The sequence below is a fragment of the Strigops habroptila genome, chromosome 18 (assembly GCF_004027225.2).
Source record: "Strigops habroptila isolate Jane chromosome 18, bStrHab1.2.pri, whole genome shotgun sequence".
NCBI lineage: Eukaryota > Metazoa > Chordata > Aves > Psittaciformes > Psittacidae > Strigops > Strigops habroptila.
Window position 1 is genome coordinate 3,970,878 of NC_044294.2, and position 26,540 is coordinate 3,997,417.

A 26,540-nucleotide genomic window follows, 5' to 3' on the forward strand; every position below is an offset into this window, starting at 1 on the left:
AACACCCGTGTACAAACACTCAGCTCGCAGGGGCACCAGAGGCGCCCACTGTGAGCCCCACACTGCCCGGAGGAAGCGTCTCTCCGGCTGACGGCCCGGCCCCAGCGCCTGAAGCCGCCGATGCGGCACCCGCGGCCGTCGTGATGCTGGACGCGAAGGGGCACAGCTCCATCCCAGCCCCGCCCCTCGCCGCCTGCGCGCTGAGGTGGTGTGGCGGGGCGGGGCGGGGCGTGGCGGCCGGGCCGGGGCGGGCGGCGCGGCGCGGGGCCGGGCCGGGCCGGGCCGGGCCGCGCTGGGCCGGGGGATGCGGGGAGCGGCGCTGGGCGTGCGGGCCGCCCGCGGGGCGCTGCCGCGGACGCTGCTGGCGGCGGCGGTGCTGCTGTGGGTGCGGGCGGCCGCCGCTGCCGAGCCCTGCGCCGCGCCCTGTTCCTGCCGCCGCGGCCTGCTGGACTGCAGCCGGCACCGCCTGCCCGGCGGGCCGGGCCCGCGGAGGATCCCGCCGCTTCCCGCCGGCACCACGGGCCTGTGAGTGAGCGCGGCGGGCGGCGGCGGGGCCGCGGGGCCTAACGGGCGGCAGGGTGTGCGCAGGCCGCGGCCTAACGGGAGGTGGCGGGGGTTGTGTGCGGGGCCGGGCCCGGCGGAGGCGGCTGAACGCGGTCTGGCTCTCGGGCGGGCGCGGCGGGCCGTGCTAGGTGTCCGTGGGTTGCGGAGCCCGGGAGCGCTTCGGCGGTGGGGAGGACGGGAGAGCCGCGCCGCTCTGGAGCCGGGCTCGCAGGGCAGTGGCACTTCTCGGCGGAGAACGGCCCTGGGAGCTGCAGCAGCGGCCGCTCGAAGGAAGGCTCCGTACTTGGGTCGGCAGGGCGCAGGTTGCATGCATGCCTTGTCCTGCTGTGTGACTGGACCGTTTGAGAAGAGCGTGAAGCAGGTTTATAAGGCTTTTGGTAACGCCAGTCAAGCCAGGACTTTACGTTGTTTCAGGTCAGGCTGTAGGACACAGTGCCTTGGGATTGTGCTTGGGAATACTCCTTCCAGACCCTGACTTAAGCTGTGTTCTGTGACAGTTCCTGCTGCTTCTCATTTCTTCTGCATCCCTCTGCTCCTTTGCAGCTCAGTGATTCCCTCCTTTTCCCTCAAGAAAACCACCGTGGACTCCCCTTAATATCTGCTGCCATTGTTTTTCCTAAGAAAACCTCAGAACTATTAAGGGCTACCGTTGGGCTCTGCTCCCAAGAGTTTAATTAGCGAGTGTGCTCTGTAGTGTTCATATGGGGCTGAGTGCAGTATGCCTTCATCCTTCCTTGGCCTTTACTGTCATAGTCACCATTGCATTTGTCACCTTTGTCTACAGTGTACTCGGGATGGGGAGAAGAAGTCCTGAAGGACGAGGGATATATAAGCCTGCTTTTGTGCACAGAGGCCTCTTGGAGTGATCATGTATCCTGGTTAATAGAAATAATGTTATTCCAGGCCAAGGGAAAAAAGTCTGTTTAGAATAGAATATAAATATACAAACTGCCGTGCAGTTAACTCCAGGAATTCCTTTAACAGGACTTGAGAGTCCAATTGGTATTAAAAACATGTCTAAGGAAGCTTGTCACCTCCTTGCTCCCATGTGCTTCTGTAGTTCTCTTCTTTCCCTGCACTGTAAGCAATGGGAAATGTTTAAGAGAAAATGTACATTTCAGCATAGAAATACAACTAGCTTGTGGAACCTTTTGTGTTTCGAAAGGTACAAGGATATCTTAACATTAGCACTTGTCAGGGAGGGTGTCAGTGCCTGGAAAAGTGAGTTGGCAGCGCATCAGGAGGCTAATAAGCAAAATGATATCCATGCTGTTTGGAGAGCAAGTTTTCAAGTTTCAACAAATACTTGTATCTTTCTCCAAGCCGATAAAGGGTGTGTTTAAACCGACTTGGCACAAAATGCAGTGGGAAGAAGAGGTGCTGGCACTGTGCTACATTATGCAATCTGACATATCCTGCGTAAGTAAGTGTATTGTAGAATCAGAACCATAGAATGGTTTGGGTTGGAAGGCACCTTAAAGCTCCTCCAGTTCCAACCCGCTGCCACGGGCAGGGACACCTTCCACTAGAGCAGGTTGCTCCAAGCCCCTGTGTCCAACCTGGCCTTGAACACTGCCAGGGATGGGGCAGCCACAGCTTCTCTGGGCACCCTGTGCCAGCACCTCAGCACCCTCACAGGGAAGAACTTCTGCCTCAGAGCTCATCTCAGTCTCCCCTCTGGCAGGTTAAAGCCATTCCCCTTGTCCTGTCCCTACAGGCCCTTGTCCAAAGCCCCTCTCTAGGGCTTGACAGTATGTTCTCTGTTGTGGCTTTTGGGATTTTGCCACACAGTGTGTGTGTGGGGTTGACATTGTTTCTTCACTAGGACTACTCTAGCAGTTCTCAGTCTAAAGGAGCTAATAATGCATACAAGCTGTTTAAAATTAATCAAAGATTAATTTTTCCTGCATGAAGAAGTCCCAGATGTGCTTTTCTCTCTTAGTTCTGTGATACTATCTCACCTAACTTTAAGGACTAACAATTCTTGGTTTTCCTAACTCTTTCAGACTACTTGCAGGTGATGCTTCCAGTGGGGGGGGTTGGGGGTTTGTTTTGGGGTTTTTTTTTTTTGTTTTAATGAGGCCAGGAGAGCACCTTTAGAACTTTTTCATGACAGAAGTATTCAGGCAACTGTAACTTAATTTTTCCTGCTAGATTACATGTTTTGTGGATAACCTGGCAGATGATGAAAAGGGTAGGGAAGTCAATGAGTGAATGTTTTTCTACATGTCTGCATCTTTACATTCTTTAACAGGAGGAATGCAAGTCCTGTTTGTAAGGCAGTCATCTGTAGGGAGAAAAGGAAGCACAGTGCTGGTGGTCGCTGTCTTCCAGTCCTATACTAGTGCCTGAAAGCATGTTTAGATAAGCTGGCACCGAGGGAGATGGTGAATAAAAGCATTTTCAGCTCAAATGGCAACACCTTTACCAGCACAGGGCCACAGGCAGGAGGCAGGTGTGCTCACTTGGGCTGAATTAAGATCATTCTCCAGGACTGAGGATACGGTAATCAATTTGATGTGTGGGTTCTGTTTTGTTTACTCAAGAGATGAATACTGCTTCAGTTTGGAATGAATGTTTAGCTGATTTTATATACAATCCCAGATGAATCTCTAATATACGAGTTTTGCATGTTTGCTCTGTATCTTGCATAACATGGGCCTCACAGTAAAAATTTAAGTGCTTCTCAAGTGATGGATTCTTTGGTTTGGGCTTCGTCAGAGCAAGGGGATTATATCTGGTTCTGCATGATAGCAGAATTCTTAGCTGTGTGATTGAGTGATCTGTAAACACAAAAAATCAGACAGTGTATTTCAATTTGTATTTAGTGATCAGTCTATTTCAAAAAGAAAAGCATCAGCAATAGTAACTGGATGTAAATAGTGTCAGAATTCTTTTAAGTATGACCTATACCAAATTTCTTGAAAGAGGACTTGCCATTAATAATAACTGTGTGGTAGTCCAAATTTGAGTAATAATAGAAAAATATTTTCCTGGGCTTTCTAAATTAAAATCTTAATTTCTAAAGTGGTAGTAAGGCAGGGGGCTTCTGGGGCAAGGAGTCAGGGGATTGGTCTAGATGATTGTTGTAGAATCATAGAATCCCAGACTGGTTTGTGTTGGAAGGGACCTTAAAGCTCCTCCAGTTCCAACCCCCTGCCACGGGCAGGGACACCTTCCACTAGAGCAGGTTGCTCCAAGCCCCTGTGTCCAACCTGGCCTTGAACACTGCCAGGGATGGGGCAGCCACAGCTTCTCTGGGCACCCTGTGCCAGCGCCTCAGCACCCTTATGATAATGTAATTCCAATATAATTCAAGAAATAATTCAGAAGTCATAGGTCAACAAGTACTTAAAAGATCACTCAAAATGACTGCTACTTCTGCATTTGGTTAAAAAGCCAAATGTCCACCATGAGCATGAACTACCCTCTGAAAATATTTTAGCTATGGAGACATGCCTAAAGAAGCTCTGACTTTTCTTAAGAAGGAAGATTCAAACAGAAATTCTTCCTGTACCAGCCTGGGTGTACTGGGGGTCCCTTCCAACTGAAATATTTTATTCTATGATATTCTTCTTGAAAGCCTTGAAAAATCAAGTTGCTGTTTTCTTTGCATGTTAATCTGACTCCCAAGATCTTTGTCAGTGCCCGCTAACCGTGCCTGAACCACAGGTTGGTCTGGCTCAGCACCCATGGCATGGTTTTGCTCATCAGTGTAGTATGTGGACACCTTGAGGAGTGTGTTGTTATCTTCTGTGCCCATTGTCTCATCCTTCCACCATGGGTTGTGCTCAGGTCCTTTGGAAATGGCGTGGTTTAGTACTTGGGGTCTGGTTAAACCCACTGCTACCAAGATAAGTCTCCTCAGCACAGGCTGGGTGCCTGCGTGTTTGAAAGATCCAAGAAAGAGGCTGACTCTGGGTTTTGGGAATCATCTCCCTGTGTGTCTGATGGCTCCTTTGGCATGCCCAGAGCCACAGAGCCCCAGCAGCACCGGACAGGGGGATCCAGGCAGCCTGGAAGGGTGGCTGCAGTGCTGTAGGAGCAGTTCATACTCAGTTAGTTTTGTGTTACTGTTAATTACTATGCATATGGAGGGATCAGGCCTGATATCCTGGTGTTCAGGGATACACTGAAGGCAGAGCAGTGTTGGCTTCTTCTCCAGCGTCTCAATTCTTTTTTAATTATAGAATTGAATAATTGTTTGCAAACCTGTTTGCTGCTGTATCTGTATAATTTACATCTTGATGTAATTAAATGAATACATTAACAGCATGGACTTGCCACGACACCCAGGATTTTAATAATTCATTGCTAGAGCGGTATCTTTATTGCTGAGCCTGAAGTTAACGACTCATCTCTCAAGTCCTTGCTCTCTCCCAATAGAGTCTGGTCCTACAGAACTAAAGTGCCAGGGTGAATAAACCCAGGTCCTGCTCAGATTGTCTTCTGGTTAGCAGTCTTCCCTGTGTGGAGGAGGGTTCTTGTGACAGAATTAACACCCAGCAGTAAGCACCTGTACTGGTACTCAGTGAGGGTTGAGTCCTCCTTCAGCAGGGGCACCAGAACAGTTTCTTTTCTTCCCCTAGACATGGGTTTTGGGCATCTTTGTGTCTGCACAGGCTCGACCCTCAGCGTACTTGAAGTCAAGCACAGGCCCAAAGCTATTGCAAGAGTAGACAAGGTGCTGCAACTGCCCAAGCCTGATTGTCAATGGGAATATTTTTAACTGTGATCAACTGCATTGTAATATTCTTTTTAACTGATACATGGTAGTTTTGTTCTTAAAGAATAATTTTGTCTCCCGTGTCAGCATAGCTGCAGCCTGCCTGATAGCCTTAAAACTAGCTGTAATAAATAAGTACTGTGTTACTTGAAAGAGAATCATGTGATAGATGAAAGGGAATCAGTGATACAGGACCTTATCAGAGGAACTTATCAGGAGATGAACAGCTTTTGCTGAAAATAGCTTGTTAGAGCTCTATGCTTGATGTTGGAGTTGGAAATGGAGTGAGAGGCATGATGCCTTGCTGACAGGCAGGCACAACTAGTTGGCAGAGGCAGACTTCTTGATTTAATAGGCAACATCCAGTTATAAATGCACCTCTCAACAGTTTTCCGACTGTGGGGAGGATCTCAGTTGTGTTTCACAAGCTTGGTGGCAGTGCCAGGGGTTCATCTCTGTGTGGACTTGTGCTAGAAAGGTGTCAAAAAGCTGATGCAGTCACAGTTCAGTGTGATGTCTGTCTCTCCTCACTGGTACAGCTAGAACTAGATTGCCATCACAGACCTGGGGTTTTTGGTCATGCTTTGGCTCGTCACAAAAATAGTCTGTGCCCAGAGAGTGAGTTAGCTTTCAGAGGTGGATCCATTTCCCCCCACACTGTACCATTTTATGCAATAAGTCCAAGGCAAAAGTACTGCTTTAAAGGAAAGGGAATAGCATCAACATCCAGTATGGGCATTAAAAACAGATCTGACTACTCTCTTGCCCATTGAAACAATCCAACTCCTGCATTTGTTTCCTATAAGCAAAACCAACTGGCACGAAAGCATGCTTCTATAAGCTTCCCAGCCTCATGTTTCTCTCCCCTCCAGCTTGTTTGGTAATTGTGTGTATGTTGTTCCTTTAAAATAAGCCTGCCTTGACTAGTCAGTGTGTTTGAAAAGCTGGGCAGGCTGAGAAAATGGGGATCATGCTACAGAAACCAGTTCAATAACAGGCATTTTGTAAGAAATTGTTTCCATATCTCTGGAAAGTTTTTCTTTTTTATGATTAATGTATGTAAAGTATTGTCTATAAAGCTCTGATTTAAAGGAAAAATGCTCTGGTCAGGTCTGATCTTTCTTGCAAGTTCTTTTTAAACAAGAAGTGATTTGATTCAAACAGAGAAACAGAACTGTCTAAACTCTTACTGTGAGCGACCATGGGAACAAGCTAGGAGGAATCTCTCCTTCCTCTGGTGAAGGAGGAACTGTGTGTATCGTAAATATGGTTTAAAACATTGAGGTTGCATAAAACATGTTTGGTGGTTTTTATTCCAGGAGCAGGAATAACTTTTCTCTCTGTTCTCTAGGGATTTAAGTCATAATCATTTATTGTCATCTAACTGGAGCATTGATTTATCTGTTCATACACTACAAGAAGTGTAAGTTGGTTTTTATGAGGATAAACTCTGAGATAGCCTACCTAATTCTATTTAGCACATTTCATTGCATGTCTTGATATCTGGTCTGACTTGTAGAAATGTTCAGTGCCAGTTAATTAAAAATGGATGCTCTATGTTGGCAGCACATTTTATATATAAAACTGATACTTTGTGAGCAGAAAACTTCTTCATAAAAGATTGGAAGACCATTGTTTAAAAAAGAAATGAGACGTGTTTGTTTTGACTATAGCTAAGTTGAAGAGAAGTAACAGTACCCATGAAAATGGTTAAAAAAGCATGCTTTTCTATTAAATTGTTCAGATTGTTATTTAAGCTTTTAGAGAATCCTTTTTGGTCAACTACTAAGTATTCTTAACAAAATTTTTAAATGCATTCTGTGATGAACTCCTTCTGCTGGGTACAGAAGGGATTTACTTTTCTTTGAAGTGCCAGTAATATTTTTTCCTCTTTTTTCTTTATTAAAGGAAAATGAATTACAACGAGCTGAGTGAAATTCCGTATTTTGGAGAAACAACTTCTAATATAACTCTTCTCTCATTGTAAGTGATTGCTTTTCTGCCTCATTCTTAACAAATGGGAGAATTGTATTAGAGTTCTGCTATCAAGTTGTATGAAAACACAGCTTCTTTTGTCTTGCAATACTACTCATCTAAAGTGCTTTAGGGAATATGTAAGCACTCTTTAAATAAATACAAATCAGTTAGACAATCAAGTCACCCTAAATTACCAATAAGATGCAGTCAACCAAGGCAGGCAGCTTTGAAGGGGAGGGATTCAGTCTAGGAATGACAGTTCCCACAAGGAACAGTCCAGCTACAGGCCCCAGAATTTGAATCTATTCATATGTCAAGGTGGCAAACAGCTCTTGGATTTTCAGTATCGCTTGAGGAATTGACACTTTGAAGTGTGTGGTACGTGTCCTGTTTAAGAAGCTTGCTAATAACGTTGATACACAAATCCTAAGCTGTTTCAGCCGTTCAGCTTGAAGGATGAGATGTTTTGATAATCATATTTGTTACTTGTGTTTTTCAGGGTACACAATACCATTCCAGAAATAAATGCTGAGCAACTCCAAGTTTACCTTTCACTGGAAAATCTAGATCTTAGTTCTAATCTGATCTCAGAAATTAAAGCTTCTTCTTTTCCACGGATGCAACTGAAGTACCTGTAAGTAAGAGTGATCTGTTATGTTTCGGATTCCTGGCTCTACAACAATAATGTTGAAGACCTCATCTACTCCAGATTGCTGTCTTAAAGCAGGCAACCTTGTGTGGTTTTGAACTGGTGGCAGTGCTTAATGTAGCTACAAATGTACTTGAAAACGCTTTTCATACCAATCTGTATTGCGTTTTCTCAGATGGTATGGAAAACAGTAACTGCTGTTGTCAAAATGCAGGTACTTCAGCCAGCAGAGACATGGAATGGTTTCTGCCCAGTTTGTGTAGATCACTGTTGACATTGTCTTAACCATGTCTAACCAAAATAGGGGCATGCAGTAAAAATTAGCTCCTAGCACTGATTCCTTTGGGAAAAATGATTTAGTTTGGTATACCAGAATTCAGATTCGTGATGTTTGACTTCACAAAGAACTTGAGTTCTATTAGCAAGTGGTCGCTCTGAAGTGCTTGTGCAGTTGTGTTCATAAAATTCTCCATGTTCTGAAAGGCCTCTTTCCCTCTTCCTCTCCTAGGAATCTGAGTAACAACAGAATAACTACTCTAGAAGCAGGCTGTCTTGATAACTTATCTAGCTCACTAATGGTGGTAAAGCTGAACAGGAATAGGATTAGTGTGATTCCACCAAAGATCTTCAAACTGCCTCACGTGCAGTTTCTGTAAGTAGCAGTCTTGAAAGCTTAAAACCACAGTGTTTACAGCTGTGTTGTTCATCTCAGTATGTGTTCTCGACTTGCACAAAGTGGTGCTTATCAAAATATGTCTTAATATTTGAATGTCATCTTTATTAAAGGGAACTGAAAAGGAACCGGATTAAAATAGTGGAAAGTCTGACATTCCAAGGACTGGAATCCTTAAAATCCTTGAAAATGCAGCGCAATGGGATTAGCAGACTAATGGATGGAGCATTCTTTGGCCTGGGTAATATAGAAGAACTGTGAGTATGCCTGGTCATGGAATTTCTTTTAGGGATTTTAGCTGTGGAGGGTTGTGTCCTGTACAGCTTCCATTACATCAAGGTTGTGCCAAGATATCGATGAGCATCCCAGGAAATGAGTTTACAGATCTATATTTTCCCATTATTTTGATACCATGTCTGGTTACTTCAAGGTGGAAAAATCTTGGCTCTCTCCCCAGTTGTTCCCACTTGCTGAACAAGAATACTTTGTAGGTTGCTTTTTGTTGGGTGTCATTTGCTCTCTCCATAACATGGGATGGTTCTTTGCTGTGTGACTGTTGGACGGAGATAGCACAAGGGTGTGCCATGCAGTGTTAGCAGAAGACTTTCAAAAAAGAAGTAATCTTTGCGAACAGAGATTACAGTTGTGCTTCTGCCACTGGATCACTGCAGCTGTTGTGGTTACTCAGTTCCTCATTCACTTCAGTTCACTCTTGGTTTCAGGTTAATATAATCATGCATTTCAGGTGGCCTAAGGCTTAACATTAGTAAATCGTTTTGCAATCCACAAGGTGAAATTTTGTAAATATATGTTTCATTGATTATCTATTTGGCAAATGTTTTTCTTTCTAATTCCTTAGAGAACTGGAACACAATAACTTGACAGAAGTAAACAAGGGCTGGCTGTATGGTCTGCGGACATTGCAACAACTCTATGTTAGCCAGAATGCCATTAACAGGATCAGTCCAGATGCATGGGAGTTCTGCCAAAGGCTTTCTGAGCTGTAAGTCCTGGGATGCTTTTCACCGGGGGTTTTGCAATGTTGCAGTAACAGATTGGATGGCACATATGTAGCAAGAATGAATTACAAAGGAAGTACTGGATTCCCTTGTTAGGCCCATGGTAATGCTCTGTATTTTACTTATATTTGTAAGTGTTCTGTTAGAGAAATTAATCAAACCCACTAGTTAATCAAGTTTGATAGTGTCTTCATAATTAAACCCCCTCTACTTGCCTTTAAATGCTTTTAGAGACTTGTCGTACAACCAACTAACTCGCCTCAGGGAGTCTGCCTTCATGGGACTTGGTGTGTTGGAGAAACTAAACCTGGGTGACAATCGCATCAGTCACATTGCTGATGGTGTCTTTCGAGGTCTGGTGAATCTTCGAACCTTGTAAGTACACAAAGCTTCTAGATGAAATCTCAGCTTGATCAGTGAAGCTTTTGGAAATAAAGATAATGAATATCACCCTGTGTAAGGCTGAGATCAGTGTTTTGGCGTTGGTGTGTGCTGCCCTGCCGGTGTGGTGGGGCTGATAATCTTTTGGTCTGCCAAGATAACAGAATTCTGGCCCCGCTAAAACAAACCAACCAGTTAATTTTAGTGGTGATAAGAAACAGAGACTTGGTAACCTCGAGTGCCCAATTACATGTCATACTGGTTCTGAGGAGGTGTGGATAATCAGCTTGTGTAAATGCCAGTTGTGGAGCAAATGGTCAACCCAGACCTCTTTTTATTCCGGAGGGTTTTGTAAGAGTTGGAACCTCAGAAACAAAGTGATGAACCCTTCTGCTTGCAGAAGGTAAGGTTTAGCCCACCCTGCTTGTGTGCTGAAGTCATAGGCATAGCATTTAGGAGGAGTGTGGGGTTACTTCTTGCTGGCAGAGGCACAGCTCTGCTCTTGCCAGGACCTTTTGTAGCATCTGCAGCTGTTTGATATTTCTGACAAGAAAAGACTCAATCCTGAGTCTTAATTGAAAAAAAACCAAAATAGTGTCCCAAGTAGATCTGAGCAGTTGGAATCACCCTAAACAATGATAGTAGAGAAAGGAGTGAAAGTTTATAACCCCTCTGTCAGTTCATTAAATAAATGCTTAAATAAGCAAACTCACTAGAGAGATTTATGTAAGCGGTCAGATTCTGTTAACCTGAATGCAACCTTTTAATGAAATAATTAAAACTAATTTCTTAGATTTAGAGTAGCATGAAAAAGAACAAGAGCAGATTAATTAGTAGGTTTTCCTGGGCTCCTCACGGCTCAGCAGCTGAGAGGTTGGCCATTTGCTTCGGGTTTGGAATGTGCAGGAGCAGGGCAGTGGTGATTAACAAGGCTCCAGGCATTCGTGCCCAGCCAAGCATGAGGAGCCAACTCCCCAGCTCACACAATGAGGGGCTTTTCTTTTTGGGTTGCTCACTCATTTTGCTAAGTGGTCTGCGTAGTGGAGTGTAAAAGTACTTCAAACAACTGGAGATGCCTTGCTGCTGTCGGATTAGTTCCATTGTTGTTTGTACACTGGTTGCTTCAATGCTAAGGCTGATGTAAATATTTCTCTCTATGCTCAGCTTCTGCCTCTTTTCTGCAATGTGGCTTTAATTAGCAAGAATAAACTATAAAACTGTATATTAACCACAAGGTAGTACAAGCAAGGTAGGATTAAAGGTCTGTCTAAAAGTAACATTGAAGTTTTGAAGTTTTACATCTTACTGTGTTATTTACTTCATACTGTTGTGAGTAACTTGGCATTGATACCCCTCCAGCATTCACAATCTAAAATTTTGAAGCAGACCTGGAGATAAATGTAGGAGCAAGTTTCAAATCACAAGAATTAGCAACTTGGTAATAAATTGGACATATTCTTCATCTAGTCATTCTTATTAGATCACATCCACGTGGAATACCTGAGAAATTTTCAGAGAGGAAAATACTTAATGTGAGCAAGTATCAAGGCCATATTTGTTAAGACCTTTTGATGCATGAATCATTCTCTTTTTGTCCTAAACATTAAAATGTATATCTGTTAATTGTGGAAATGACTACTGTGTGGTGTTCAGAACAAGACTTCCGTATTTCAAAGTAAGAAAAATAAGAAAACAATGTGTTACCACTGACAGTGTCCTGGACGTTGATCCCGATCTCTTCCAAGATGCTATTCTACACAATTTACAGTCTCACCCAAGAGAAAGTAAATTCATTTTTCCACCATTAGCACAAGGAATGAGGGGTTTGTGAGATATACAATTGCCTGTATATGTAGCTCTCTGTCAGTTGACTTGTTTGGAAACTTGTTTTGGTATCAAAACAGAAAAACTCTGGCTTTGAGAGAAACTCTTGGTTCAATCCATCCCATTCAGCCTAAAACTGCAACTTAATTTATTTCTTCTTGTCTCTAAAAAGCATTTAATCCACTCCAAACCATATTGCTATATTGTTTTTTCTGTTTTTACCGCTCTTCTATGTGAGGGACCAAAGTGCTGTGCAGAGGTCAAACAGAAATGCCATTAGCTGGTAACAAGATTTGTGAACAGAATATCAACTCCATTTGAAAATCTACTACTTTGTGCCTGGCAGCCTTTACACTGTAACCTGTGTGTAATCTCTTAATATGCTAAGGCTACTATAAGCCTGTTACTGGGGAAGATTAACGCTGCTGGTGTATTAGTAAATTCACTTACATGAACCAACTTGCTTCAGGAGCCTCTCCCAGCTTCTGGTAAATAGTCCATCACATGACCAGCGCTAGTCAGACTGGGTCTTTCCTTAAATACCACATCAAGAAGTTGTGCTGCAGAATTTGTTTGTGGTTCTGTCTGCGGCACTGATCTTAAGCAGTTCTATTTTCCCTTGCATCTCTGAAATGAGATCTTCATCTTCTGACAAGCTTAGTTTTATAAAACTAATCTTTATAAAAGATCTGAGACCTTCCAGGTGACGCTGTGCCAGAACACCAGAGCTGGCTTGTACAACAGTAAATTCTTTTCCCTAGCTGGCCACTAGCAGTGGTCATGATGATGTTACAAGGCTTCTTTATGAGAAAGCTTTTCTCCTGCAGGGACTTGCGGAACAATGAGATATCCTGGGCCATAGAAGATGCAAATGAAGCATTCGTGGGACTCAGCAGGCTGGATAAACTGTATGTATTACAAACTGTTGAGATGGCAGCACTTCCCGGGCATGCAGAGTAGAGGGAGAGTGCAAAATACGAAGTAATTGTAAATCAATGACACGAGGCAGAAAGCTTTTCTAGTTGGCAGCTGTATTCAGTATGTTTCCACTTGTGTGCTCCAGCCTCTTGATACAGGCTTGAGTTCCATGTTCAGGAGCATCTGTAGCGCTGAGTCACCTTGCAGCACCAGTTTGAACAAATTAAGCATAAGTACTTGATTGCATGTATTACTGAATAGCCTGGTCCTGCTGTGTGGTGATTGTCACTTTTTGTGCTGCTGTAGTTTGGGTATAAGTTACTGCTTATTAAAAAACCCCAAACAAACCAAAACACAACATGAAGTATTTTTTACCAAATATGAAACACTGTTGAATTAACAGCTTTTCAGTACTTAGACTGTGCATTTTTCATCCAGTGCCATGTGCTTTGTAGGAAGCTGCATCCTGCAGAGCTACAGGCATTGTTTATAACAAATAGCTTGGTGTGAGGGTGCAGTCTCAGGAACTAATGTGATTGTGACAGATTGGCATTAGGAAGTTATTGCTCCACTCCCAAGCACTCCACTTCTGCTTAGCACTGTTTCTTTCTGCTGACTTAAATTACCTTCTGACACATCTCTAACCCAAATCTCTAAGTTAAGAATGGAATGGAAACCCTCTTCTTGAGAAAACTGGTTGAGCTTTAAGCTCAAAAAGTAGTATTTGATCTTTTAGCTCAGCTATAATTAGAAAAAACATAGTTAAATATCATAGGGAGCTTTTTCGGGTCTTACTTGTGAACTCGTACTGACGTTCAAACTCGTTTCTGGGGCTTGGGGGCTTTGTCTTTCAGAATCTTGCAAGGAAACCAGATTAAGTCAATTACCAAAAAAGCATTCTCTGGTCTTGAAGGACTTGAACATCTGTAAGTACTTTACTTTGTAAAATTTCTAATTATTTGTCAACTTCAGTCTTGTGTTACCTGTCAAATATTTAAGAATCTGACTGAAGGTAGCATATGAAATCACACTTACCTATTATTGTTCTCTTTGCTTAACTTCTAGAGATTTAAGCAACAATGCAGTAATGTCCATTCAAGAAAATGCATTTGCCCAGGCTCACCTGAAGGAGCTGTAAGTTTATAACAATTATTTTACAGATTCTTTACAAGTCATACCTCGTAGATAAAGCTAAAATCCTTCAAATCCTTCAGCCACTGTAGGATCAACTGAAGTGTGTCTGCTTTCATCATGAAATATTTCAAGCAATGCTGATAAATTATCGCCTCAAAATTGGTAGCAGTATCCTTAGATTTAAGGTTTGATAAAATGTGCAGCTCCATCTCCTTGATTGCAACTGGAAAGTACTTTTTTCTTGCAGTGCTGAACCATTAAGTTTTTCATATCTTATGGTTTTGCAGCAAGCTCAGCACATGCTAGGATGGAGACGGTGAATAAAAGAAATAATTCATCGTCTTTCATTTTGGGGAAATTTGGCTTTAAAATTCACAAGTAGACAAGAATTTTTACTTACTTAGCAGACGCTTAAGCTGCGAGAGCCCCTTAGTGATCTTCACACGTTTAAAGTAGTATAATGTGAAGTGACCTTCACACCAAAGACTAATCCTACTGCAACTCAGTCATCTCTATGAGATAAAGTCTTTGAATATCATGTAATCTGTTTTAAATCTGTTACTCAATTAGTTAATCTTGGCCAGATGAACTTAGTCTGCAAGATCTGCCAGATTGAGGAGACACCTAAAACATAAGACTTTCATTGCCTTCTCTAATGTGTCTTAAAAGTGAGGAATTGTTGGCATGCATGGGCAAAGAGCAGGATGGAATCCTGGCTTGTCTGTGTGCCTCTCCTTGGTTACTGCTGGATTCATCTCGTGGCAGATCACTTCTTGTTGAAATGTTGGACTTTCCCCAGTCAGTCATACTGATACATAACAGTTAGGAAGCTTTGAAAGCAGGTGGTGGGGAAAAAGTGACCCAACATTGTTTCCAGCTTACAGTTTTTCTTTGGAGTAGAGAAAACAACCTGCAGTAGATACCAGTATGAAACAAATCGCTTTCGTTCTTAAATATTTATTGGCTGGCATGAAAATGAGTTTTGAGGCTTATACTCATTTCATAATGGTGAGTGTGTTGAGTTTGAGACACTGCTGCTCTGAAGTGTTATGTTCATAATGGCGAGTGTGTTGAGTTTGAGACACTGCTGCTCTGAAGTGTTATGTTCCTTTTAATTGCTTTTAAGAGGAATGGGATAATTGTAAAGACAGGCTTAGTATGTCTTTTAGAAGTTGAAAATCCAAGGTGGTTTTCTTCAGAATTAAAAAGAAGTGTAAGATTTTAGTGCTGACATAGAGGGAAAGGTTTTCTGGATTGTTTATAGCATATATAGCTAATGTTTTGTAATAAATACCCATAGGCATAAAAGAATACTATGAATCTTGACATTTCTGAACATATATGCTTTAAGTTGTTTTGCTGCATGAAATCACATGTAGGAAATACATAAACTTTAATCCCACTTTTGTTTTGCCTTGTCTCTGCAGAATTTTGAACACTAGCAGCTTGCTTTGTGATTGCCAGTTGAAATGGCTGCCACAGTGGCTCACTGACAGCCATTTACAGCAGGCTGTAAATGTTAGCTGTGCTCATCCAGAGTGGTTAGCAGGACAAAGCCTTCTCAGTGTGGACCCTGATGACTTTGTCTGTGGTTTGTATTTTTAATGACTTTTGATATAAAAACATGGTAACACAAATCTGTGCAGGTACCTTTCCGAAATCAGGCTGTGGCATTGCTGGAGGTGTTTGGACTTGGCCATGGTGCGCACTTGGGCCTCTGTACATCACTGGGTCTGCTTTGGAGTTTGGGTTATACTTCTGTTTCTTTTTGATTTGTCGTGTTTGAGCACTGAAGCTAACTTGAGGGAGTAATTCTGTGAGAGTGCGTTGGTTTTCATGTAGGTTACTGTTAAAAACTGGTAATGCTTCCATTCCCCCTGCTTATGAATGCCTTTAGCTTGGGAAGGGCTGTTTGACACTTCCATATTGGTTCTTGTCCGTACCAGCAAGACCAGAGTCATTAATACTCTGGCACATCTTCTCACGCTCTATAGCTGTGATGTTTATCTGGTCTCTGCCACCACAGTTTCAGACAAAAGCCTGTTTATTTTTGTAACTGAACGGTGAGATGGAAAACTGAGAGTCTCTTTGCCCAGAGTCATGTGTGAAGTCTGTGGAAAGCCTGAAAGTAGTCTGGTGTTCTTTTCTGGGTGAGCAATCTGCTAAGTGTAACTTCTGTGTACACAGTTCTTTCATCCTTTTGGTGGCAAAGGCTACAATAATCATCATGTAGGTGCAAGCACCCACTTCTCCATTCTGATACCACCACCGTGGTGCCTTGACACTGGGTGCTGCATGTGCCTATGAGAATGTCTTTGCTGCAATAATGGGTATTGAAATAGCTCCCATTGAGTGGGATAAGAGTGAACTTCCAGCTTGCTCTGCTTTGTTTTGTAGAACTTAAAGGCTCTTCAAGATATTTAAATTACCTGAGAATAAGTCTCAGTCCTTCGTAAAATAGCCTGGCTCTTCAGCTGAGCACAGCTTTTGTGTGTGATCTAAGTATAGCAAGGTCCATACAGTTGTACAAAATGCAGGGTGCTGCTCAAGACCATGCTTCTCTGCTGATTGTTTTCAACCCTTATTCTGGTAACTACCTGTGGTTCTAATCCTCTCTCACAGCTTGATTTCCAGCTGGAAACAGCTGAGTATGTGCACCTCAAGCAGGACATCTGTTCCCAAAGCTTGCACTCTGCTTACATTGTCTTTACAGTGAGTTTTCTTACAATATTAATTGCAAGTTGAAGAGGAAGTAGCTAATCTCAGTGCTTTTATTTCCAGATAACTTCCCTAAGCCCCAGATAAGAGTGCATCCTGAGACCAGAGTTGCTCTGCGAGGCATGAATGTGACTCTGACTTGCACTGCTGTGAGCAGCAGTGATTCACCCATGTCCACTGCTTGGCGTAAAGACAGCGAGGTGTTGTATGATGCAGAGGTTGAGAATTTTGCCAGATACCAGCAGCAGGGTGGTGAGGTGGTCGAATATACCACTGTCCTGCACCTTTTCAATGTGAATTTCACTGATGAAGGAAAGTATCAGTGCATCGTCACCAATCACTTCGGCTCCAATTATTCCAACAAAGCCAAGCTGACTGTCAATGGTAAGCAATAATGGTAACAAAGGAGAAACACTTGAAACCTAACGTTTTATTTAAATAGCTTCAAGTCTATTTTTCACTAGAGCTGGCCCAAAATAGTCTTGCAAGACTGTCTCACCGGTATTTAGTTGTATTAAATATCGTTTTATAAAGCAGGAAAGATTTTTTTTCTGCGTGGGTGAAAAAACTTGTGTTCACTTTCAAAAGGGGCAGATACATCCCATGCTTTCGTTACAACACAATTGGTTGTTCATCTGGTTAAATGGAGGTGGAAGTCTCTTAAACTAAAAGCTCCCTCTGCTGTCTCTTCAGAACTAAGCACCTTTTCCCATGTGTTAAGCTAGAGAGGATTCAGGGAAAATTGAACGGTGGGACTGGAAGCAGAGTCTGAAAAATCAGTTCTGAAGTCCTTTGTTTTTAGAGATCATGATTCTTTTTATTTTGGCTTGAGGGAAAGGAAATAAGAAGACAATGCTCACGTCAGTCAGTAGACCACTGATCCCCATTGTATTTGGGAGCAGAGGTGCCTTGTGCTGCTTTTGCTTGTCCAGAACAGATAATGCAGACTTGGACTGATGAGGTGGAAGTTCACCTTCCCTTTTACGAGGGAAGAAAAAGTGTGCCAAAGGGCTTGTGAAGGCTAAACCTTTTCCCTGTCTTTCCCTCATGAGAAGTGTCCTTCAGATCATCTTAAATGAGCACTATAGATACTGTGTTTAAATTTGAGGATAGGCTGTTAGAAATCACCACTGGAAATTTGTGCAGTTCTTAGGAGAATCTGCCCCTCTCAGGGAAAACTAGAGGATGTTTCAAATTTGTTTTCAGATATTCTCTGCTGTGGAGCTTTTGCTGCTTTTTCACTGGTACTGAAACCACTGAATCTAGTCTCCTTTGCTCCAGAGCTACCTTCTTTCCTGAAAACCCCCATGGATCTTACTATCCGCACCGGAGCAATGGCCCGACTGGAGTGTGCTGCAGAGGGTCACCCTACTCCACAGATCTCCTGGCAGAAAGATGGTGGCACAGACTTCCCTGCTGCAAGAGAGAGAAGGATGCATGTCATGCCTGAGGATGATGTGTTCTTTATTGCAAATGTGAAAATAGAAGACATGGGAATCTACAGCTGTATGGCACAAAACATTGCAGGTGGTTTGTCAGCAAATGCCACGCTGACTGTGTTAGGTAAGTGGTGTGCTAATCTGTGCTTCCATGTGGAGCCCTTCACCTCTGCAGTGTAGCGTAGCTGTAAGCTTAAGTCCTAAAGAATGAAGTTAAAACACAAAGAGCAGCACTTGACATGGTTTTTGAACAGTGAAGCTTTAGCTACAGTGCTGACTGGTGAAGTCAGTATGATCTTTGCAGAAGAGCTGAGGGACATACCACAGTCCAGCAGCGTCGACTGGATAATTTGTGTTGCCTCACAACAAATCCTGTTGCAAGTAACATGAACTATGTTGAGTAATAATGGAAGGACAGTTCCTCTGGAGTGCAGAATGTTTGAGGACACTGACTTTTACCATTATGGTCATAAGCAAATTTAGAATTGAATACATAAAGCAGACTGTGGCTAGCATGTAATTTGGGGGATGTTTGCTGTACCCCTTTGGCTGCAGTGATCCATAGGAGAGCTGAACTCGTAGGACTTCCTGAATCCTGTCTTTGACTGCCCAAGTTTAGGTTCAGGTTGTAAGATCAGGTTTCTAAATACCATGCAGTACACACTGGTGTCACACAATGAACTTCCCTGACGATTTATTGCCCTTTTTCCTTCACGATCACAGAAACTCCTTCCTTTGTGAGGCCTCTGGAAGACAGAACTGTAACCCGAGGTGAAACTGCTGTCTTGCAGTGCATAGCTGGTGGCAGCCCTGCCCCACGCCTCAACTGGACAAAGGATGATGGCCCTTTGACAGTCACAGAAAGGCATTTTTTTGCTGCAGCAAATCAACTCCTTATCATCGTGGATGCTGGGTTAGAGGATGCTGGGAAGTACACGTGCATTATGTCCAACACACTGGGCACTGAACGTGGCCATATTTACCTAAATGTCCTGGCTTCTCCAAACTGTGATTCTTCCCAGAGTGGCATTGTCCATGAGGAGGATGGCTGGACAACAGTGGGCATTGTGATTATCGTCGTGGTGTGCTGTGTTGTGGGAACCTCTCTGGTATGGGTTATCGTGATCTACCACATGAGAAGGAAGAGTGAAGATTACAGCATCACTAACACAGGTAAGGTGCAAAAGCAACAGCCTTCAGCCCTGTTTTTAGTACAAAACACTTAAGAGGGGTGAAATGTCTGGAATCATTAGGGATGGATAAGATTGAAGAAATGAGGGGTTTCTTCTAAAATCTCTTCAGGGATTCGCTCAAATTCCTTCATTTTAGAGTTGTTTGGATTTTTTTAATATCAAGTGTTAATTTTGTTCTTTATACACTAGATTTGTTCTGCATAGAGGGAAAGCAGTAAAGTTTTGGAAATAAATACTTGAATAAACTTAAAAATGTTTTCAGGGCCTGGGATAATGTGTGTAAATTTTCATTCTGTCCCTATTAGTTTTGAACTAATGATACAGATATTTAACTGAGGCAGAAAAAAGATAACTGTGAGTTGAACTTCTGAGTGACAGTTTTCTTTACGTGCATAATGGTGTTGGTACTACTTTGAAATCTTCACACTTAGCTGTTAATGTCATCAGTGTTAATTCTGCATTGCAGAGGAGATGAACCTACCGGCAGACATTCCCAGCTATCTGTCCTCCCAAGGAACTCTGTCAGAGCCTCAGGAAGGCTACAGTAACTCAGAGGCAGGAAGCCATCAGCAGCTTATGCCTGCAGCTGGTAGCTACGTGCATAAAGGCACAGATGGTAAGCAGAGCCCTCACATGTATTACTTGTGTTCCAGCAGGATGCCAGTGCACGGTCTTGTCCTCACAGCTGGCAGCAGTATTGCACAACACTCTGTAGTACTGCATTATTAACACGAAAGGTGACTTTTCCTAGAGAAAAGCTCAGGTTGATCTGAAAATTTCCATCCTGAGTTTGAGGTGTCTCATTTTCTTCTAGTGTTTGTTAATATTCTGCTGTCAAGGCACTTCTGCATTCCATGTGTGCTGTTTAATCTTTGGTCCAGCAACACCTGGGCTCGCATCTGCTATGAGTGCCTTTGCATGTAGGTGTCATGACTGCTGTTCTTCAGGTGCCAGAGTAATACAGTTCCCTCCAGAGACTCTTTGCCTCATGGTTTGTGATCTGTTCAGCAAGGTGGGGATGCCATTAGAGAATTCCTAGGTTAAATGTCAAGGTACATTTTTATGCTATTTCTTTCTTTGGGCATCTCAAGAGTCCAGGCAATAGAAGTAGAAATAGTTTGTTTGGAAGACGACTTGCTGTACCATTTGTCCTTGGCATAAAATTATTGCCTCTGCCTGACATAGTCTGCTTGTTACAATCATAACTAAAGGGTCTGCACTTTAGCTGGATGATTTCAGGGTATTTGTGTCATTGAGTCTACAGTGATGCTATCTTTTACCACCCAAATGCTGAGGATCTGTTCAATCTTTATATAGGCCAGCTTTTAAAAGTGGTCCTTCAGATCTAGACTCTACACTAGAGTCTATCAGGAAGGAGCTGAGAAGCATCTCATCTCAGTGACCACTTTATCATCTGGGCATGCAGGGTACCAGTCTGGTACAAGAGCATAAGCTGATGTGGATAGGTATCCTGGTTTGATTCCAGGGCTGTTTCAGCCTGACGCCCAAGCTGGTTGGACCTGCATTGGACAGGAGAGCAAACATGAGATTGCTCACGCTCATGTCCATGGTTTTCCACTGGTCAACCTCAGAAGGGCAGTGCTGTGGAGGCTTTGGGTGGTGGGGAACCTAGAGTATTTCTCTTGTGACTTCTTCAGTTAACAGTCAAGCTGAGTACTCTGTTACCACGTTAACTGTATAAAGACCCTTCAGACATGATCATACTAAGACATGAAAAGAGTCTTGGAATCAAGCATCCTTATCCTCTTTGAGAGTATTTTGGTTTTTCATTGCATTTATCAGGTGGTGCAGCACCATTGGTGATCTGCTCAGACTGTTACGACAATGCAAACATCTACTCCAGGACACGAGAGTACTGTCCCTATGCCTACATCGCAGAAGAAGACCCCCTGGATCAAACTCTCCCTAACCTCATGGTGCAGATGTCTAAGGAAACGTATACAGCACGCACCCAGCATGAAACCAGTACCTTGGATAATCTCTTAGCTGACAGAGACATGTCTGTCTTCCTTACCAACCATGACAAAATGAGTGAAAAGAAAATCTCCTCCCAGCAGATCAATGGTGAGTGTCCTCGTATTCCTTTTGTTGCTTTATATTCCCTGATAACTCTGGTCTTCCTTGTGCTACCCTTCACTATTGGCACACAGCTAATTCTTCTAGTGACTGTAGTTTGGGAGTAACTCGTGTCTTTAATATTCTCAGAACTAGCCCTCAGTTGGCATCCAGTACCCAACAGTTGAAGAGAGTGATGTTAAAAAGATGGTATTTCTTAAGCTGCAGTTCATCTCTTAAAGCTTGTGGAATGTGATCTATTAAATGTGCTTCAAGGACATCTATTAGCCAAGAGCTTCACTAAGAAATTCAAATGGGCCTTCTGTTTGAGCTGGCCTGATTTTCAGAGAACTCCCAAAGATACTTTTTTTTTTGGTATATTGATTGTTGTTATGTTGACTTTCTTCCAGGTAGCCTTTTAAAAATTCACACTGAAACAACACTCTGTGCTTTTTCTGCTTCCTGTAACAGGTTGCTGAAAAGGGAGAGCATCCAGTAAAACACAGACTCATAGAATGGATAGGGTTGGAAAAGAGCAAATAACCTCAGAAAAACTGTTACTGCTGAGCTGCATGACTCAGTGAATCTGTCTTAAAATTTGACTGTGTTTATCATGAACTAAGTTCTGTTCATCTTCTAATTTCTTAATTTCTCTTCCCCAGAACCCTTCCAGCTTCCTCTATGGGGAGTGAACAAAGACGTGGCACTCCCTCACTCCCACTTCCTGCATCAGCAGGCAGGCCGGGAGACCCCGCGGGCTCCCCGCAGCGAGGGCGCTGCTGTCAGCACCCAGGAGCAGGCGGCTCCACCCGCACCCTGTCCCCGCGGACGGGACCGGAGCTTTGATTTTAACAGGACACGCAACATTCATGACTATAGTGAAACCACGTAAGACACTCAAATGGAGTCTTGAAAGCAAATCTGTATCAACTGACTTGTTGTATTTACTACCTCAGGACTAACCCCAAGGCCAAAGATGCTTGTGTACGTGTGTCTGCAGTCACAGGCTGGCTAAACAGTCAGACTCTCTAGGAGGAGGTGGCACATGCCCTTTTTCCCTTGGTTTCTGTGGACTGGAAAATGGGAATGTGTAACAGAGAACACATGGATGATTAGTGGTATCTACAATAGCATTAAAACGAGGATTTTCTGATGTTGGAAGCAGCCTTTGTGTTGGTGCATGCTTTGAAAATCCCTCAAGAATGCATAGCTATTTCCCACTGCATTGTCTGCTTGAAAACAAATGTTCAGGGCTTCCTCATGGAATTCCCCAGTAACTGTAAGCATAAAATTCTTGGCCAGCTTTTTGTTCCTTAGACTGTTAGCAGGCCCCTGTTACCAGTCTAACTTTGGGTCTTGTTTTCTCCGATGAATAATGGGCTCTAGTTGTAAATGAATTTGCATTTATAAATATTTTGTATACACTAAGCATATAAATGTGTTGGCTGTAATGTAAATATATTTTTTATTATGCCAAAGTATGTATCATACTGTTACTCTCGACAGTTGTATATCAAGCCATATGGGGGTTTTTGGTGGGACTGAAAGCTTGTTTGTGAGGGGATAGAGCTGTCTTTGTTTTGGAAAGCAATGAATTTACTATAGATATGTGGTGAAACTGTGATATTGATGAATTTCATTGTTCTATACAGCTCTGCATGCATTGAGCCTGGCTGACCTGACTGCAAGCTGCTCTATTTCATGACATTAGCAGAATTCCAAGTTGGATCCGTTTAAGTGATGAGAAAGTCCTTAAATCTCTGTATGAGGCACCTCTCTTGTCCAGTAGAGCAAAAAGCCCAACAGACCCTGCATTAACAAGCAGTGTTTCATGTATTCCTGGCTGTAGTATCCAGCTTCCCAGAAGTTCTTGTAAAAAGCAAACAAAAAGAACAGTGCACTACATGTCTCCTCCTGGTTCCCTGGTAAAATGGGAGTTCTGAGTGGTTTGTTTCAGAAGTTTTTCTAAGCTTTTATCTAAAAAACAGCCTTTGTATTGTGTATGTTGCAGATGTCGCCATGTATTTTTCCTAGCTGGCAGTTAAGTGAACTTTTTAAAAGACTATTGTGATGGAAAGTGTCAGATAAATTGGAAAAGCATTTGATAAGTACGTAGTGAACTATACTATGGATTTTCTGTTTCCTCTTGCATAAAGACTTCCTGAAAAAGAAAAAAATGCCCCTTTGTGTAGGAGGTGTTAAAGACTCATCAGTGATGGGTTCCAGCAGGAATGTTGTGCTCAGTGCTGGTGCTTCAACATTAGGTCGTGTACTCGCTCCTGAAGAGCGAGGAGCTTTCTTCCTAGTCATTGTTGCAATTGTCCAAGCTGGAGGATATGTACTGAAATGAAAACACCCATGGTGTATTTTGTATTTTTATAAAGGCAGAAACCCCTTTTCTGACCAGCCCAACAGAGGTATGTAAGGCTTCGCACCAATCCATTCCTCAGTGGAAGGGGGCATGACTGGAGTACCAGATGCAGTCACGCAGAATCACAGCTGAAGCTTGTGAGACTGTGGATTATTGGAGTAAATAAGTGAGGAAAGACTGGCAATAATGGTTATTTTCCCACAGTTCTTCAGCCATGAATAATAGTCAGATCTATACAAATGAGCAAATATTATCAAGGGCTCTTAACGTGCTCTCAAAGCAACCATGGTTGCTTTGATAGCCAGCAGCTTTAGTAGGAAGAGGATCCAGTTGTCCTTGACCTCTGGATAAAGAAGAGAGGTGTGTTAAACTCTTTTTGGGCTCTGACATCTGAAATGTTTTAATAACATACATGCCAAAAGAAGAATCTTAACTTAATTCCTTTCTATTTTTTATTTCCTCTAGCCTTTTCCTTTCCAGACAGCACAGCGCTTATTTCAATCCAAAGTTATCTCTTGCAGGAACCCAGTACTGTCAGTTTAAATCCAGATGAGAAAGGTCGTGTCATGAAACTACAGCAGCAGAAAAGCCTCATCCATTGGGCTGCTCGCTGCTTTCTCCAGCTATTATCCCAGGCTGCAGCGGCCAAGTGCTGCTCAGCATGTGCAGAGCCAGGATTCCCCACCAGCACCCCTCCTGCTGCTCTGTCTCCCGTCACCCTCTGGCAAATTTTAAAGTTTGTTACTTTTCCTTTCATCCCTCTCTTCTGTGGAGTTGCTAACACAGATCTGTCACACTGAAGCTGTGGATGTGGAGATGTGGACCTCCGGTGTACGTTGGGCACGAGTCCCTAGTGCGACTGAATTCCCTTTGGGTAGGTAAGATGTGCTTGGCCGGGACCAAGGCTTTAAAATTCCTGCTGCCTGCACCAGGAGCCAGAGCTGCACTGATTTCTGTGAGGTACTGGCCTATAAAACTTACCGTTATGAATTAGGACATTTGCATCCTCCCATGAGCAATGGTATCTCTTTCAAGTACATAAGCTGGTTGTAAATAGCTGAAGCTTTTAAGTAGGTGAACACTTTGCTGTGCTTAGCATTGTGGAGAAACTTCCCGGGTAGACTTGCAGAAGAAATCAGGTCTCTCCTTTCCCCTTTTCTGCAGGAGGTGCAGACAGGACCTCCCCTGTTTCCAGTAAACACAAACAGTTTCTTCAATCAAAGCCAAAGCACTAACGGTCCGGGCGCTGGGGGTTCACGAGGCAGCGTGGGCAAAGCTGCCCTTGTGCCCTGTTGCTATTGCCTAATGTCTATTTATTTTTTTTTTCCACATAAGAATGTATATTTTGTATAGCATGTGTAATATATGTTTGTCTATTGTAATATACCTTCAGTCAATAAAATGCAATATATACATTGAGCATCCGGTGTTAGTTGCAAGTTAAATAATTCATCTTTGTTCTGTGATATTTAATTTTCATAGGGGGATAAAATACAGTAAAAGTTGTTTTCTGGATGTGTTCCTGGGCAGGTGGCTGTGGGTGCCCCTGCTTGAGCAGAAGGTTGGACAAGGTGACCTCAGAGGTTCCTTCCAGCCTGAAGCATTCTCTGATTCTGTGATTCTTATTTCAGTTTTCCAGTAGAAACACCCTATGCCCTTTCCTGAAGATGCTGTTACTTCTCCCACGGTGCTGCTGACTCCGGGCCAGGAGACTCCTGATTCTGCATTCCCATCGCTGTCCTGATAGTTGGATCCTTGGAAGTACCAAGATTTTCTTTCCAGCAACAAATTAGCAGCACAAATGGGTTGGTGAGAGCATGTCCCTACATACCCACTGCAAGCAGGGAGGGGTTTGTGCCTTCTACCCCACCAGCTACCAGCCCTCCTGAAACCAGTGTAAGTTTTGTATTCCTTTGAATAACTTTATTTCTATCACTGTATTCCTGTGCTGGTTCATGCTCAGATATATTCCCACCTTTGCTCTTCTGCCTGGTGGCCTTCCCTTGGGTCAGTGTTTGGTTCCCTGCAGCAGCGTGTGGTGACTTTGGCAGCGCTGCCCAATTCCTTGTGGCCTGTGGTTGCTCCCACACCCAGGGGAGTGTGTCATGTCCTTAGGACCTACACTGGGACACCCAAAAAGCAAAGCCAGGCAAATTATGGCTGAGGGAGTTGGGGTTGTTCAGCCTGGAGATGAGAAGGCTCCAAGGAGACCTTATTGTGGCCTTTCAGTACTTAAGAGGGCCTATAAGAAAGATGAGGAGAGACTTTTTAGAAGGCCTTACGATGAGCAGTGATGGGTTTAAACTAAAAGAGGGAGATTCAGGCTGGATATGAGGAAGAAATTCTTTACAATGAGGGTGGTAAAACCCCGGTACAGGTTGCCCAGAGAGGTGGTGGATGTGCCATCCCTGGAGACATTCCAGGCCAGGCTGGATGTGGTTCTGGACAACCTGGTCTAGTGGAAGGTGTCCCTGCTCATTGCAGGGGGGTTGGACTGGATGAGCCTTGAAAGTCCTTTCCAACCCAAAGCATTCTATGATTCTAAATGTCATGAAGTCTGTTGGCTCCCTCCATAGGAGTTCAAGGGCTCTACATCTATTCACCAGCTCACATCTCTGATCAGTGCCAATACCTAGCCTGGGCTGTACCTGGCTGCCACCTCCAGCCGGCTCCGGAGACTCCCCTTGGATTTGCAAACTGAGTTGGGGTTTCCCACGGGACCACAGCTGAAGCATCCTCAGTGTCCACAGCATTCCCCAGCCCTCAGTTTTTTGTGTGCTCATATCTTTTCAAGCCATTGCTATTGCAAGGGATGGCCTTGGTGATACCAGCCTGCCCCACAAGCCCTGATTTATCCAGGAGCACGAGTGTTGTGAAA

At 43.4% G+C, this 26,540-nt stretch overlaps 1 protein-coding gene across 6 annotated transcripts; it reads left to right on the top strand.

Moving 5' to 3' along the window:
• Positions 1-222: 222 nt before the first annotated feature.
• Positions 223-25,830, top strand: LRIG2 (leucine rich repeats and immunoglobulin like domains 2). Of its 6 annotated transcripts, XR_003989643.1 has the most exons (19): positions 223-525; positions 6,642-6,713; positions 7,199-7,273; positions 7,767-7,901; positions 8,425-8,568; positions 8,703-8,846; positions 9,449-9,592; positions 9,840-9,983; positions 12,641-12,721; positions 13,586-13,657; positions 13,797-13,865; positions 15,293-15,456; positions 16,647-16,967; positions 17,865-18,146; positions 18,746-19,195; positions 19,682-19,831; positions 21,019-21,300; positions 21,954-22,570; positions 22,944-25,082. XR_003989643.1 is itself a non-coding variant. In XM_030473270.1 (18 exons), the coding sequence occupies exons 1-18, from the start codon at positions 305-307 to the stop codon at positions 25,302-25,304; spliced, it is 2,961 nt and encodes a 986-aa protein (XP_030329130.1). In that variant the 5' UTR covers positions 223-304; the 3' UTR covers positions 25,305-25,830. The 6 variants fall into 6 exon arrangements, 5 of the variants coding, with proteins under 5 accessions (XP_030329130.1, XP_030329129.1, XP_030329132.1 ...); XM_030473270.1 differs by lacking the exons at positions 21,954-22,570; positions 22,944-25,082 and adding an exon at positions 25,294-25,830; XM_030473269.1 differs by having other exon boundaries at positions 21,954-25,082.
• The last annotated feature ends 710 nt before the right edge of the window (positions 25,831-26,540 follow it).

Bases quoted from the DNA above. Each gene is read 5' to 3' on its own strand.
- LRIG2 (XM_030473269.1), top strand. From the start codon at position 305: ATGCGGGGAGCGGCGCTGGGCGTGCGGGCCGCCCGCGGGGCGCTGCCG. The intron at 9,984-12,640 runs GTAAGTACACAA...TTTCTCCTGCAG, and splicing joins CTGGTGAATCTTCGAACCTT to GGACTTGCGGAACAATGAGA. The intron at 19,196-19,681 runs GTAAGGTGCAAA...TCTGCATTGCAG, and splicing joins TTACAGCATCACTAACACAG to AGGAGATGAACCTACCGGCA.